At 35.7% G+C, this 16,525-nt stretch overlaps 1 protein-coding gene across 1 annotated transcript in view; it reads left to right on the forward strand.

The window, feature by feature from the left end:
* Vps8 (vacuolar protein sorting 8 homolog (S. cerevisiae)) overlaps positions 1–16,525 on the forward strand; it is a gene marked incomplete at its 3' end in the record, with an annotated part of 187,877 nt that overhangs the window by 31,778 nt on the left and 139,574 nt on the right. The window contains exons 7-13 of the mRNA XM_013033034.1: positions 6,484–6,511; positions 6,957–7,081; positions 8,053–8,139; positions 12,122–12,189; positions 13,421–13,574; positions 14,108–14,167; positions 15,924–16,031. Of these exons, the coding sequence (XP_012888488.1) occupies positions 6,484–6,511; positions 6,957–7,081; positions 8,053–8,139; positions 12,122–12,189; positions 13,421–13,574; positions 14,108–14,167; positions 15,924–16,031 (630 nt within the window). The remainder of the gene's footprint in view (positions 1–6,483; positions 6,512–6,956; positions 7,082–8,052; positions 8,140–12,121; positions 12,190–13,420; positions 13,575–14,107; positions 14,168–15,923; positions 16,032–16,525) is intronic.

Raw genomic sequence — 16,525 nt, forward strand, 5'->3', positions numbered from 1 at the left:
GTCCGGTCATGGGCCTGAACTCTGGGTCTGAGCGCTGTCCCTCAGCTCTTCAGCTCAAGGCTAGCATTCTGCCACTTGAGCCACAGTGCCACTTTCGGCATTTTTCTTTTTGCTTATGTGGTGCTGAGGAATCGAACCCAGGGCCTCATGCATGCAAGCCAAGCGCTCTACCACTGAGCCACCTTCCCAGCCCTGGTACCTGGCTTTCTGTAATATGCTTTTTAATGGATCCATAGTAAACTCGAAAGGATTTATCAGAATTTAATTAACCATCTCCTCCCAGAAGATATTTAAATTGCTTCTAAATAAATAGTGCATGAGTATCTTCAGTTCTGCAGTTTTTTTCATGCATATTACTAAAAGTATATTGCTTAAGTCAGCACCTGTACACTAAATAATTAATATTTTTGTATAATTGCCTTCTAGAAAAGTTTTATCAGATTAGTTTCCTATCAGGTATAAGAATACATATTTTCTCTAAGGGTACAATTACTATTTAGATCATTATACTTTTTGAGGAAAATCTTATAAGGCTTTGTAATTTAGTCTTATTATTTCACATATGAGTTGATTGAGGACCAGAGAGTGACATATGCAGATCCAAGTCTAGAATCATGGCGTACTGAATTCTAGATCAGCTCATTTCCATATTCCAAGTCTCCATATCCCAAGCAGTTCTTCTGTTCTGAGAGAAAGCGAGGCAAATTCCAAGACATAATGGGAAAAATAGAAGAACTGAGGTTAATGAGGGGAGAGTAGAATGCATATATTTATCAGTAAGTAAGATGCATGTTAATTTTTTTGTTCCCACTTCCTAATACTCACTTGTCCTCAACTCTGTCTGCTTTGACATTCTTTTCTTATCAAGAGGTTCTAAGAATATGTGACTCCTTATAATCAAGCCTGTGTTGAGCTTACTGCAAACCAGTTGAAATGAATACTTTTAAAATTAACAGAGGAAAAGAATACATTACCTTCTAATACTGTCTTTTTCATTTCCTTAGGTCTGCTTTCTGGGTTTTTAGATCCCCCAGCAGCTTTCTTATAGATTTGATGAAATAGTAATCTTTTATTAAAGCCTCATGGAGAAGAAAGTATGCCAAAGTGAGAAGGAATCAGTATTCTTAGTATGATTTGAATTTTAATAAAGTAGATTATAAATTTTAGTCATTATTCTTTGAAGGAAGAAGTTTAGACAGAGCTTTTTAACAAATGGATTAAAATATGCTAAAAAGCCCAGAAACAACTAACAGACACTATGAAGTGTCTAGACTAGAGGTCTGGGTTAGATCTGATCTTTTAAAAATGTCTGTATTGATTCCTGAAGAAACTGTAGAGAAAAACTATACTTATTTAAGTACTATTAGAATCTCTTTGAAATAGAGTTTGAGTCATCAAAATAGTTATCATAAACTTTACTTAATGTATGATGTATGGTGCCTGTTCTTATAGGTACTTGTGTATCTGGGTTTTTACCTTGTATAGGGTCTCAAATGTTCAAAAATTGATGTTTCCCTATCCCAAGATTCTTTTCTTTTTCTTTTTTTGAGGGGGGGGCAAGCAAGAGGGAAAGGGGATTGTTAGTATAATTTAGTGCATTATCTTTTAGAAATTGTCCTTGTTTCTAGCTAACTGAAATGTGGATTTACTTACTATACTGTTATTTGAATATTAGACATTTTCCTAGATCTAGTATCTGAATATAATTATAAATGCTAGAAACATCAGTGATCGAATTTAATATCATTCTGACCAATAACTAAATCTTGTCATTTATACCCTTCAGATTTTACCTGCATTTTCTCTGAACTTTGAACTGACTTCTTCTTTTTTTTTTTTCCTCTCTCTTTTGATCTTTTCTTTGTGGATTCAAAAGGAAAAGGTATAGTAAATTTGGTATGAGTAGTTCTTTTTCTTTTGACTTTTTAATGTTGAAAGAGAATACTAGTGGATACCCTCTTATGAAAGAAAACTAAGTGAAAATTGGTTAAAGCAAGAATTGTGAAAAAATGTAAATATATGCATATCTTCAATGTTTTGGTCTCTTAACTAGTTTTTACTATGTGGTAACTACCAATTTATTTCCTAATATTTTGATTACAGTCTTTTAAGTTTGTATGTGCCAGTTGGAGGTCTTCAGCAACATTTTAGGGACTAAATTTCATCAATAATGGGTTATGCAAAATTCAAGCACCTGTGACTCAATCTATGAGTGGAAAATACTACATTTTAACAAAACTTTCCTTTAATCTTTTACTGTTATTTTTTCAACACTTCATTTCATGACAGTCTTATAAAATAACTCACCTTTATCAAATTTGTCTGAAACATCTACTGTTCATTAGAATAGTGCTTTCTTTTCTACTGTTGGTCAGTTTATATACTGTTTATTTACTTGGTTCTTTTGTTATTATTTGTTTTTTGGTATGGGTCTTGGGTTTGAACTCAGAGCTTGGGTGCTATCCCTGAACCTTTGTGTTCCAAGCTAGTGCTCTGCGTTTTTTGGTAGTTAATTGGAATTAAGAGTCTCAAGGATTTTCCTACCTATACTGGTTTGAATCAGGATCCCCAGATCTTAGCCTCCTGAGTACCTAGGGTTACAGGCATAAGCTACCAGTGCCCAACTCTATTTACATTTGTAAACATGTCAATGGATGATAGATGTCTAAAATTGACACTGGGTCTTTTAGAATTTACCAGTGATCTGGAAGGTAGCCAGTTAGCCAGGGGGATTCAGTGCATCCTAGTCTTTATCAGGAAGTTTTACAGGAGAATGGAACCTTTAAGGTAAAAGTGCTTTTTCCGTTTTATGAATATTGGTGAAAAATGTTCCCTAATAAGATCTCCTTTCTTATTCTCCATTGGTCTTAGAGAATATTATAGTGTGAATAAAGGATAAGAATAGTATTGTTTTCTATACACATGATAAATTTGATTTCCTCTAAAAGGTAGGTTTCCTGCTTTGATTGTCTTTGGACCTAATTAAAACAAATTAGGGCGAAGAGATAGAGGATTGGATTAAATTTGATATATAGAAGAATTAGAAATTCTTGAAGAGTGTGTTCAAATTTGTATTTTAAGGTTATTGTAGACTTTATTATTTGGCTGTTCTTTGCTATTAAGCTTATTATTCCTTTATGTTTTGTCTTGTCTTGTGTTATTTGTGAGATAGGATCTTGTGATCCAGCTCAGACTGACCCCAACTCACTATGTACTTAGCTCTGTCCAGGTCCTGTTATTCTTCCCATCTGACTAATATTTAAGTGTTTTATGTTTATTTTAACTACATATATTTTAACCTCAGAATTTTCCAGAATTATCTGACTACAACAGTGTTTAGTTATTCTAGTAGGAAAAAACCTGCTGTCTTCTTTCCACAGAAAGCCTACCTTTTCTGAATTTAGTTGTACTTATATAAAAGCAAGGTTGTTAACATAAAGATAGAATGTATAAAGATAGAATAGGAATTGAAAATTTTCTTTGTGGAGTCAAAGTAGATTACATTTTATATGTAGTCCATTGCCCATCTCATCACTTGCTGGTTTTGAATGTTTGTATATAAATCTAATCTGTAAATTAATTGGTGATGGAAACCTAACAATATTTGAGGGACATTGAGTTTGTGCACTACCTTATTTTATTATTATTTTCTTTTCAGCAAAGTGGTGAGCTATTGGATGTTTTCTATATTAGGTACATGAAGATAGGAGGAGTAAGAGAAATTGAGTGACATTCCAAAAATAGCCTAGATATATAGCTGAAATGCTTGCAACTCTTCAGGTGTAGTGTTTGGATTAAGTTTCAGGAGTGGATGTTTCACAGACATGGTATTTTATAGAGGAACATTATAAAAATAGCAAAAAAACCCCATTTTTAAAATCAAGAAAAAAAATAATGTGTGCAGTGACATAACCCCAAATGATGTAAAAATATTCACTGGAAGATTCTAATGGTATAACTTCCTTAAACAATTATCTCACAGTTTATCAAAATGTATATCAGGAAGCTGGCATTTCTGGTGTGTTTGATGTGTGGTCTGTGTATATGTGAAAGGTATAGGGATAGAAGAAGGGTAGGTGAATTTAGTCATAATATTCAATATGTGAAAATGGAACTAGGAAAATTGAGGGAATGATGGGATGGAGAGAGATGGAGGAGAATGACAGAAGGGCTGACATTTATCAGGATGCATTTTACTCATAAACTGGGATGTTGAATTGAAACCCTCTTGTACAGCTACTTCTTCAAGTATGGGGAAAATTGCATACAAATGTGCAATTATCAATAAAAAGTAAATGTAGTATTTATTTCAGGAGTGACCAAGATTGATGATTTAGTTTCCTCTCTTAGCTGGTTTTAGTATGTGGGAAGAATGGCTAGGAAAGCACAGTCATGTATGGCATTTTAATCTTGCATTTTTGATATACCTTTTCCTTCCCTCTTTTCTTTCCTTGCCATTCTTAACTTTCCTCTCTTTTCAGTGCTTTTATTCTCTATTTGATTATACCCTTCCATTCTCCTACTCACTCTCTTTGCCTTATAAGAATTCTTATGTTTTCTAATTTAAGTGTGAACTTAGTTAAATGAGAAAGCAATAGTGAGTATATTAGTGGATCAGAATTCTATGAAGTTTGCATTTCAAAGCAGTTCCACAAGGGATCTCAGCAGTGTGATATTTGAAAACCATTCTGTATCTGAAAGACAGGCCACCAGACTCCAGGGTTCTTCTTTGTGGTATGAAATTTCATACCAGCCTCTGTCTTTGTCCTCTTACTTTCAGTTCATCTGTTGCCAATATGTGTGACCCAGGGTGGTGGCGAGCGCGCGCGGCGCACACACACACACACACACACACACTATTGCCCACTCATGGTATCATGTCATTTTCCAAACAGATATGTGGGCGCGCGCACACACACATACACATACACACTATTGCCCACTCATGGTATCATGTCATTTTCCAAACAGATAGGTGGATAATCCATCAACTGTGTAGGTGGCCCTGACAAAGTAACGATCACAGAACACACTGTTGAAGGTCAGCAGTTTCAGTGGAACAAAATGAAATAAGATGCAAGAAAGTTAGAGAATAAGGAGAAGTTTTAATAATTAGGATTAAATTAAGTGAGTAAAGTAGGAGGAGGCCAGTCTGTATATAAGCAGAAGAAATCTATAATTGTATCATTCTAGATGTGAACATATGACTTTTAAAATAGACCTTCTACATTTGAGTTTGTTCCTTTTTGAATTTTTTTACTTCAGAAATCCAGAAGCTAAAATAACTTCTGGATACCAGATACGAAATAGCTATTATTTCAGAACTCTTTAGGTGGTTGATTGCTTTTAGATTCAATTTATGAACACAGAAAATTACTCTTACAATGTTCACTTTGCACAGGCAAAAGTAATTACCTAATATCCCTACACCTGAGAATGAAAGTTTGCAGGTTCCTTCTGATGATTAGGTTTACTCTAACAGAAGGTAGATTTGCAAATGTGAAAGCTGTTCAGAAGGTTCTGATGACTGAGTGAGAGGCACCGAGCCAAGTCTAGGAGTGTTGATTCTCTCATAGTCTTGGCTCTCAGAAGGTCACAGTCTCACAGGAAAGTGAAGACAGGTCTAAAATCTAGTGGTCTAGATAAGTAAAGGAGGTATATATAGATGTTAGGGGGGTTAAGAGAACTCCTGGTTCTGTGGTTTGCAGTTGCTTTTTTTTTTTTCCCTAAAGAGTTTTATTTTGTCACATACCATCTTACATTTAGGTTTTTGTTTTCCATCTCCTTTTTTTCCCCCCAAGTACAATCATGAACTCTATAAAATAAACATTGCCTAGGAAAAGCCCTTGGGCAATTCCTTTTATTTATTATGTAATAACATTTAATAAATGTTTGAGTACCTCCTAGAAAAATCACCATCTGATTTTTCTAGTTGGTGATTAAGGCAAGGTCCTTATACTAAAAGATCTTAATCTAGTAGAGATTTGAATTACTTGCTTTTAGCATATTGAACATCATGCATGAAACCCTTTTCTGAAGTAGTTTAAATGTTTACTCCAAAAGTTTATTTGCACTTCTTCATGGGTAATATAAATGTAAATTTCAACTAAATTCCAAACTAAAACATTTTAACTTTCTTTTTTCCAGTCTTGGGTCTTGAACTCAGGGCCTGGGCACTGTCCCTGAGCTTCTTTTGTTCAAGGCTAGCACTCTGCCACTTGAGCCACAGCACCACTTCCGGCTTTTTCTATTTATGTAGGGCTTCATGCGTGTTAGGCAAGCATTCTACCACTGAGCCACATTCCCAGCCCCACATTTTAACTTTTTAAGTTTTGATTTTTGAAGGAGTGGGCAGTGTCCCACCTAAGTGAGACTAATATAAGGCCTGTGTGACAGAACAAACATATATGCTTCTTGAATGCTTCTGACTGGCTGCTTGAGTCTATCTGCCTGTATTGATAATATGGTAATGACCCTTGGTAGGCACAAGGTTCCTTACCCCTGCAAAAAGGTAATAGTAGTAAGTAGTAGTGCCTGTATCCTAGCATCTTGAAAATAGCACAAAAACAATTCTAGATGAGGCAGCTGAGCTATGGTTGATTTAAGAATATACAATTTTAGACTTATCATTGGTACTTTTTATGTTTTCTCTTAATGTTTTCTCTGTTCCTGGTATATCAATGCCTAGCTTCTACTCAATGCTCAGTAAATGTGTTTTTAAATGAATGTGTCTTCATCATCTGCTTTTGATTCTTGCCACTTCCAGTCTTTAAAAACATGCCTATATTATATTTATGTATTTGTTTTCTTACATTCCCCTGCCACCCCTGATTGGGGATTGAACCCAGGACCTTGTGTGTGCTAAGCAAGCATTCCCCCATTTAAGCTAAGATTACCCTCCTACCCCCATCCCTCTTCCACTTCTTTCACTTGTCTTTGAAAACTGCTTTCTTCAGATCAGAATCAAGCATTGCGGCTCTGCTTGGGTAGCACTAGTGTTGGAGCTCAGTATGGTGCCATCTCTGCCCTTAGCATCAACAATGACTGCTCCAGACTTCTTTGTGGGTTTGCTAAAGGCCAGGTAAGATGTAAAATTTCTTTCTTACCCAAGATAATGTTATAATTAATTTTTAAAAACCAATGTCTTTAGATCACCATTTTGAAGACAAATATATATTTTCAGGTAGTATGTCTATTAAAGCTAAGTTGAGTTTGCTCAGTATGACTTTCGTTAAAAGTTTTAAATTATTGACTGAGCTAGAGTCTATAATTTTTGTTGTTGGTGGTGGTGGTGGTAGTGGTCGTGGGCCTGAACTCTGGGCCTGGGCACTGTCCCTCAGCTCTTCAGCTCTAGGCTAGTGCTCTACCACATGAGCCACAGCGCCACCTCCAGCTTTTTCTCCTTATGTGGTGCTGAGGAATTGAACCCAGGGTCCCATGCATGCAAGGCAAGCACTCTACCACTAAGCCACCTTCCCAGCCCCAAGTCTATAATTTTTATATTGGAATTCATGAGTCTATTTTAATAAATAGCTTTCTAAAACCAAATGGAATTATATAAAACCTATCTCCTTATGGTAGTAGTACATATTTTGTGGCTGCTTTTTAGGTACATTATATTTTGCTTTCTCTCATCGCTGATAACTGTTTAGGCATATCTTTCTTTCCACTTCTGAGACTGACCATAGGATGTGGTTTTTCCCATCTTTTGATTTATGCATCACTAGTTGGTTTGGCACTAAGCCTTTCTTGTAATTTTTACCAGTGCTAAACAGATTGACTTATCAGAGAAATCACTTCCATTTCTCAGTATATGATCAACATTTGAAATCTAAGGGGCCAAGTGGATTGGGCAGGATGAGGGGTAGATGAAGGCAGAATAAAGGCTCTGTGCTTTAATGGAGCTGCAGCCTCTAGGTATGTTTAGCTTTATGGTTCTTTGCTTGCAATGTTTATAGGCAAGGAAAAGATTATTTCAGCCAGAATAGCAGCATACTTAAGTCAAAAAAAATAGCAGTAAATTTGTTTTTAAAGCACCTAGTTGTCTTATAGATCACCATGTGGGATTTGGCCAGTGGAAAACTTCTCAGATCAATAACAGATGCTCATCCTCCAGGAACAGCAATATTGCATATCAAGGTAATAACTTTGTTTTCTTCTGCTAATCCTCTTTATTAGTATGCCTTTGTGTCTTCTTTAAGGTAAATTTATCTATATTGATAATCAGAAGCCTTCCAAATGTATTTATCACAAAGCTAAACATTATGTGATGAGTTCAACAAAAAGTTTTCCCAAGTTAAAAGCAGAGATGGGCTAGTATTCAACTTCTGATTGAATTGAAGTCTAGTAGATATAGCAGCAAAAAGGGCAAATTATGTGATCCCAGAGTAGTGGCTGGCAACAAAAGCAGGCAGCACCCTGCTGAACACTTATATGGAGATTTTAAAAGCTCTTTTTACCTTGTTTAGTCAGCCAAGATTTTATTGCAAAGGTGGCAGTGTGCTCTGTCTGTTGTTGGAAGTGGCCTGAGGTTCAAGGCACCAATCATGAAAGAACCACAGTTTGGATTATGTTGAGAAATGAATCTATTGGTTTATTTTCTTTCAGGCCTCTACGAGAAATGCATTAAGATCTGTCTTGGTTTTTTCCTTCCAGACTTGAAAACCATAAACTGACTTAAGTAAGAGATTTCTTTTTATAAGTACATGTGAACCTTGGTTCTTGCCTGCTGGCAAGCCCATGTTCAGAGGCATAAAAGGTAAAGGACCTTAACTAGGAAATCTAAAATCAGATCTTCTAGATTCTAATCTCATACATATTTTGTTGCTTAGCTATGTGGAGTTCTCATCCACACACATGCTTTTTAAAATCTGCAGCATCTGGAGTTTATATATCTGCATCTAGGTTAGTTACAAAAAAGTCTCTTGTGACAAAGCAGCATTGAAGCATTTGGTAACAATGAAAACAACAGAGACAAGTAAAAGTAGAGAGAATTTCTCCTCTTTCAATGCATGTTGCTAATGTATTGACCTTTTTTCCTATGGTATGTGCCAACTTGTAATATGTTATAATTGTTTATATGTAGCTTATTTCTCTTAATTGATTAAGATCTTTGAAATCAGAATCTGTCATTTGTTTTGCTATATGTTTTACATATAGCAACTGCTCAATAAATGTCTGATTGAGGAATAAATGGAGTTATCTTTACTAGCTATACTCAGAGCTCAAAAAAATTAAACTTCCCCCAAACAAATCCTTAAAGAAACAGCAATCCAATTAATAAATGGACTAAAGACTTCTCCAAAGAAGAAATAAGAATAGCCAATAGACACATGAAAATTTGTTTGGGATCTTTAGCCATACAAGAAATTCAAATCAAAATAACTTTGAGATTCCACTTCACCCCAATTACAATAACAATTATCAAGAAAACTAAATAACAGATGCTGATAGGGATGTGGCCAAAAGGGAATGCTACTACACTCTTGGTGGGAATGTAAATTTGTTTAGCTACTCTGGAAAACAGTGTGGAGGTTCCTCAAAAGACTCAAAGAGCTTCCCTATGACCCAGCAATTTTACTCTTGGGTATCTATCTAGGTGGCCACAAACTAGGCCACACTAAAGCCACCAGCATGACCATGTTCATTTTATCATTGTTTATCATAGCTAAGATATGGAATCAACCCAGATTCTCCTCAGTGGATGAACAAATCAAGAAAATGTAGTACATATGCCCAATGGAATTCTATACTTCTTTCAGAAAGAATGACATCATCCCATTCACAAGGAAATGAAAAGATTTAGAAAAAATTATACTAAGTGAAGAAAGCGAAATCCAAAGAAATGTAGGCTTCATGGTTTCCCTCATTAGTCATAATTAGAATGTGCCTTTAAATCTACAGGTAAAAGACAAATAATTACACTTGGACATGATTAAACAGCACTCTACACATTTCATATAGTGAGAAAAAGGAGGATATTCTTAGGAGAGGATCACAAGTGCTCAATAGCCATGTGCATATAATCATATAAAATGATGCTTATTGAAGGGACTCCAAAAATTGGAAGTAAGAGGTTTTTTTTATTGTACTCTTTTCAGTTCTTTTTTTTTCTTTACTTTTTTCCTTTCATTTATTCCTTCTGTCTCTTTTGATTTCTGTACCCTTTGTTTTATATATAAGTTCATCTGATTTAGGGAGGGGAAGGAGAAGCGCAGAAATGGGGGGACAAAGAGTGAACCAATTCAACAGTAAAACCCACTAGACACTATGTTGGGAATGAACTGTGCAATTTGAGGGAGAATGAAGTTGGGAGGCAAAAAACTGGGAGAGAATAAGGAAGGGGGTGACACTGTTCAAAAGGAAATGTACTCATTACCTGACTTATATAACTGTAATCCCTCTGTACATCACCTTTATCATAAAATTTTAAAAAGTTAAAGTAAATGACTGGCCAGTCCTTTTGCAGAAAAAAGTGAAATTATTTGGACAAACAGATACAAAAGAAATAGAAACGAGGAGGATATAGCTAGGACTAAAAAGCACGGTACTTCCAAGTGCCAGTGCCTCACGCCTGTAATCCTAGCTACTAAGGAGGCTGAGATCTGAGGATCAAGATTTGAAGCCAGGGCTGGGAAGGTGGCTCAGTGGTAGAGCGTTTGCTTTGCATGCCTGAGGCCCTGGGTTCGATTCCTAGCACCACATAAGCAAAAAAGAAGCCGGAAGTGGTGCTGTGGCTCAAGTGGTAGAGCGCTAGCCTTGAGCTGAAGAGCTGAGGGACAGCGCCCAGGCCCAGAGTTCAGGCCCCACGACCCGACCCCCCCCCAAAAAAAAAAAAAAAAAAAGATTTGAAGCCAGCCTGGGCAGGAAAGTCTGAGACTCTTACCTCTAGTTAATTAGCTGGGGGGTGGAGGTATGGCTCAAATGGTAGATCATTAGCCTTGAGCAAAAAAAAAACTCTGGGTTCAAGCCCCAGGACCAGCACAAATTAAAAAACAGTTTCAGGAGCTGTTATGTGCAGATGCTGACATTAGAGAAATATACATATGTGGTTGAATACTTCTGAAGTTTGATTGACAACAGATACATGCACTTGAGTACCTGTTCTCATTGTTCTCTAAACTTAATCCTTCATCCTATTAATAGCAATTTGGGTTTTCATCCTTTTTGTGCTTTTTTTGTGTGTAACTATATAAATAGACTGCTATACTAATTTAAAGCATTTTATATAATACATACACAAGAAGTAGAAAAGGAAATAGAAACATGAGTTCTCTTCTTCATTCTGAACTCCAGTGAACCATTTCATGAATGCTTATAGGATACATGCTTCCCACATTGGCTTTGAGACAAAAATAGGGCACTTATGTGTAGTGGAGGAAGGAGACTCTTGCTTCCTGCTTTATACCATCCCTCAGTAAAAAGGCATGCCAGTTAAGATGGTTCACCAACCTTTGTCTTTTTAAGAGCCTGGGCACTATAAATGATAGAAATCACTTTGTGTTCTGTAATATTTCCCATACCTTAGGACTATCATTGTGAGCACGATTATTGAGCTTTCCAGATAGAAGTATACTATGTGGAAGGTCAGTCACAAAGGTAGCACATTTTAGGGAGATATATAAAAAGTTGAGATGTTTTAGACATAGGATTAATCTTTAGATAGTCACAAAAGTTATTTAGACAAGTCCATTTCCCAGAGATATCATGCATCTTTTACTCTGTCTTTATTTTTAGAAACTAGGTAACTGCAAATGTATCCAAATAATACAAATGTAAATCTATCCAAGTTATTTTAAGTTAAAAAAACTTAATGTGAAAAGCCAAGTAGAGAACTTCAGGGCTTTTATTAACCATTTTAATATTTTCCTCTTATCCTGAGGAAAAGTACTTTTACCTTTTGAAAGTCTTACCTTTTTAAAAATGCTGAGCCACTTTTGTCTTAAATAAGGATGATTTTGTATGCTTCAAGTGATGAGCTATGTCTCATTTCAGGTTATTTAAAATGCTGAATTGTGCATTGTGTAGATTTTCACCATTTTATAGTTTTCCCCTTGATATACTGAACATTTGACTGGTCGTTTAAAACTCTACAAGAAAATTAATTCCTTTTTCTGTTTAGTTCACAGATGATCCAACTCTTGCGATTTGCAACGACAGCGGAGGTTCTGTTTTTGAATTGACATTTAAGTAAGAGACTAATGGACATTTATTGACAAATGAGAAATCTAGCTCTGGTTTAATGATTTGAAATTGAATGTGAAGAGGTCTGGAAAGCCTATGTGATTGAAAATAGATTATGGCTGTGTATTACAATTACCTGGGGAGGCATATGGAACACGTGGAATTCCAGGCCTGGTTCCCCATGATTTTGTCTGAGTAGGTTTGAAGCAGGATTCTAGACTCCTACTCTCCAGGGGATTCTTACATGCTGTCATGCTGGGGAGCCACTATTCTGGAATAGCTCACTAATTTTAATTTAGACCCCAGGCCTTCTTGATTATTATTATAATGACAGGTGTAAAGGGCTTTTTTTTATTGCTTTTTGAATTGCCCTCTTTACTCTTTAAATAAGAGCAAAGACTCATCTAAATATATGGAAGAATACTTACCAGACTGAAGTTTAAGGAAAATGTTGAATGCAATATACAGTTTATAATTATGTTTCCTTTAGTTCTTCAAGGTTAATGCCTATCTTATTTTATTTTTCATAAAGCTCCAGAAATACTGAGTACAAAGTAATACTACTTATTTATTTAGCTTATGTTTATTGAGAATCTCCTATGTGTAGGTATTTATCCAGACACCAGAGGTATGGCTGTGAACTGGACAATGTCCCTATTCTTAGCCCTTATTACATTCTAGTTGGGAAGAGACTAAGGACATAAAAAATAAGCTGTCACATAAATAAAGTACTACAGGTAGGTCTGGATGCTGTGAAGAAACTGACAGGTCAGTGTGTTAGAATGCATTTGATGATAGCATATGAAAGACTTTTGTAGGTAACATTTGAAAAAAAAGAGCTAGTAAACAGATGGAAACATCTGGAGGAAGCACAAAGGCTCTGAAATGGGCACACAGTTGACTCTGCTAGAGCAATACAAAGAAGCCTGGTATGGCTGGAGCTTGACTTTGTTAGAAAGGACAGTAGTGGAAGAGAAGTCGAGGCAGGAATCAGATCCTGTAGGACTTTTAAGATGTACGTAAAGAATTTGGAGTTTATGTACAGAGGCAGACCAGTGGAGTGTGTTTAGCAGAAAAAAATGATAGATCTGACCCATAAAATAAAAAGATCATACTGCAGTCATGTGGAGCTTGGACTATTGAAGGCAAGAATAGGAGTTGGATGCTATTACAGGCTGGGCTAGTAGTGCCTTGGATCATAACTAAGTTGATTCTGAATTGTTTGATTACATTTTAGGAGAGTGATGGGAGTGAGGACCTGTGAATCTAGATGTCTCTTCAGTGGCTCTAAGGGTGAAGTGTGCTGCATTGAACCTCTACATTCCAAGCCTGAATTGAAAGATCATCCCATCACACAGTTTTCATTATTGGCCATGGCATCCTTAACAAAGGTAGGTGTGTTTAGAAGATGAAATTCTTTCTTTTCTGTGTTAGTGGTCATTTTAAAATTTGCATCCATTAGTTGTATAGAAGGGTTCAATTTTGAGATATCCATATTTGCTTACAATGTGCCCGATTCAGATTTTCCTTTCTTCATACCCCTACCCTCCTTTCAACAAGTTTCTTTGAGCCATTTTCATACATCTCTATAAAGTACTTCTACCATATTTTACCCTCTTTCACCCTGTTCATTCACTCTTTTCTCCTCTTACTGCCCCCCTGACCTGTTTTACATTCCTGTTATTTATTTTGTTAGATCTATATTAATTGTTCAAAGAAATATTGCTATAGTATTTCACACATATATTTATTAGGTTAACCAGATTAACTTTCTCACTCTTTCCCCTTTACCCCTATGTCCTATTATCAGTTTTCAGTGATGTTTGTTATGCCTAGAAGATGAAACTCTTAACTTTTAGAGGCTTTGAACACGAACCATTTGAAAATATCAAGTTAGATACTGAAAATATTTTTTTCCTTAAAGATACTGGTCATTGGATTGAAACCATCCTTGAAAGTGTGGATGACTTTTCCCTATGGACGGGTGAGTTATGTCTTGCTATCTTGTCAGCAAGAGAAAGGACCATGTCAGGGTCAATTCTCAGGGTGAATTCTTGAATTCTGTGAGATTGGCAGAAATCTACATAGAATGGAAGTCAGCGCTCTGAAATCATTGTCTAGACTTAGGGTGATAATCATATACTTTTATGTCTATTGTTTAAAATTTTTCTCTTATAAACAGCATATAGCTAGATTTTGTTTTTAACCTCAGTTTAACACTCCCTATGTATTGCTGTCTTAGCACTTTGTGGTCACACCTAATTTCATGCATGGATTTTCCTAGCCCCTTTTACTGCCCTTTTAAGGACAGTAAAATTTCTTTATTGGACTTAAAGCTGGAGGATAAGTTGATGTATTGAGTCCTATCCTCGATTTCAGTGTTTAAAGGACATTGTTATGTGATAGCAGGGCTGAGCCAGGATTATGCCTGCTATCTGCTGCTTTGACACCGAAATACTGATAGAACACTGCAGAATATATAATGTCCAACATAAATTGTGCTACATATGCTGTCCATGTCTTGTACCTCTGATACATTACTTTAGAAGATGTTTTTCAGAAAGAACAGGTGCTCTTAAATGTCTGTAGGTTTTGTATCCATGAATTCAATCAGCCACCCATCCAGAATATTCAGAAAAAATTATATCTGTAACAAACAGGTGAAGACATTTTCTTGTCATTATTCTCTAAAAAAAACAATGTAACTTCTATTTACATGGCATTTGTATTTGATATTATAAGAAATGTACAGGTGATGGAAACATATGGGAGGATTCACATAGGTTATGTGCAAACGCTTTCCCATTATATCTAAGGGACTTGAGTATTATGAATTTTGGTATATTAGGGTGGAAGGGCTTGCGATGGAACTAAGCACTCCAGACACTGAGAGACAAGTATATTATTCAAACCCCACTTTCCCTTTTGTTTCCTGCTTGGTGTTTTTAGAGAGCTGTGCTCTTCTAATGTATGCATGAGGAGGGGTATTGGTGGGATGGAAAATGATGGCACAGAACCCTGGATAGTTCAGAAAGCAGCTGCCCCTATATCTGAGGAAGCATACTATAGTTTTCTTCTTTGTACCCTATATATCACTGGGCACCAGGAGAAGCAGGTCTGTTCTTTTATATGGCAAAGCTGGCTGACATTGCCACTATCTTAAGTTAGTTTCTTATCTGAGCTTTTTATTATGATGTCTGCTTACATCTTGTTATGTTTTGTTTGTCTTTCCCTTAATATTTATTATTTATATTGAATTTTTCATTAAATACTTATATACCTGTCATCTAAATTCTATCATTACCATACCTTTTTATTATTATTTATTCTTTATGAAGTATCTATGAATCTATCCATCTATCCACCTATCAAAGTAATTTTTTTTATGGAAACCAATACCTTAAGTATTCAAAATACATTTAATTAGCTAGAGTTTAATAGTGCTTAGATTTTTCCTTAGTTTATATGAAATGAGTGCACATATCTTGAGTGTATATTTGCCAGACTTTTACAAATACATAATATATATTTGTAAGCCAGATCCTTATCAAGATGTAGACCATTGTCATTAACCCAGAAAGTTTCCTTGTAAAACTTCACAGTTAGTTCTTACTTCACAATATTTTCATGAGTAGTTGGAAACAGTTTTGTCAAGGGATACTAGTTAGCTGTTTAAAATAGGATTTCTACTTTGTCCTGTCTATAAACCATGATGAATTTCTCCTACCTTTATTGTGTAGATGGATCCCTCCAGTGTTCCATTGCTGGCCTGGCACTTTGTGGCAGTGCATAATTATGTGAACCCCATGCTTGCATTCTGCAGAGGTGATGTTGTTCATTTTCTGTTGGTAAGTTCTAATACGATGGCATCCTGTTTGTTATAAAGTGTTGTAGTACAGATTTTCCTCCTGATTCATCAATAATTTAATATTGTGGCAGAGAAGTCTGTCTTATTATCTTAAATCTTTGGAGAGAGATTGACCTATTTAGTTTTTATTTAAGGTTTTAATGGTTAACATGGTGGTGTGGGGGGAAGGGGAGCTTAATCCTTGATCTTCCTTAGTATATAACTCGTCATGTTTTATTTCTCAGTTCTATTTCCTTTGGCTGACAATAACTAATAGTTTATTTCTATGTATGAACAATAATGTGGACATGTCTATATTAATGTTTTTTATCTATCTCTATGTGTTATGTATCATTGAGTACCTACTCTTCTCTGCACTTTGATGGGTACAAGAAGCAAATGAAATATAAAACATTTTTTATTTCACACAGCATATTATATTTCTATGGTATGCTTATTGCCACTAAAAATAACAGTTTAAGCACTGAACTATAA

Source organism: Dipodomys ordii, unplaced genomic scaffold (genome assembly GCF_000151885.1).
Source record: "Dipodomys ordii isolate 6190 unplaced genomic scaffold, Dord_2.0 Scaffold162, whole genome shotgun sequence".
NCBI lineage: Eukaryota > Metazoa > Chordata > Mammalia > Rodentia > Heteromyidae > Dipodomys > Dipodomys ordii.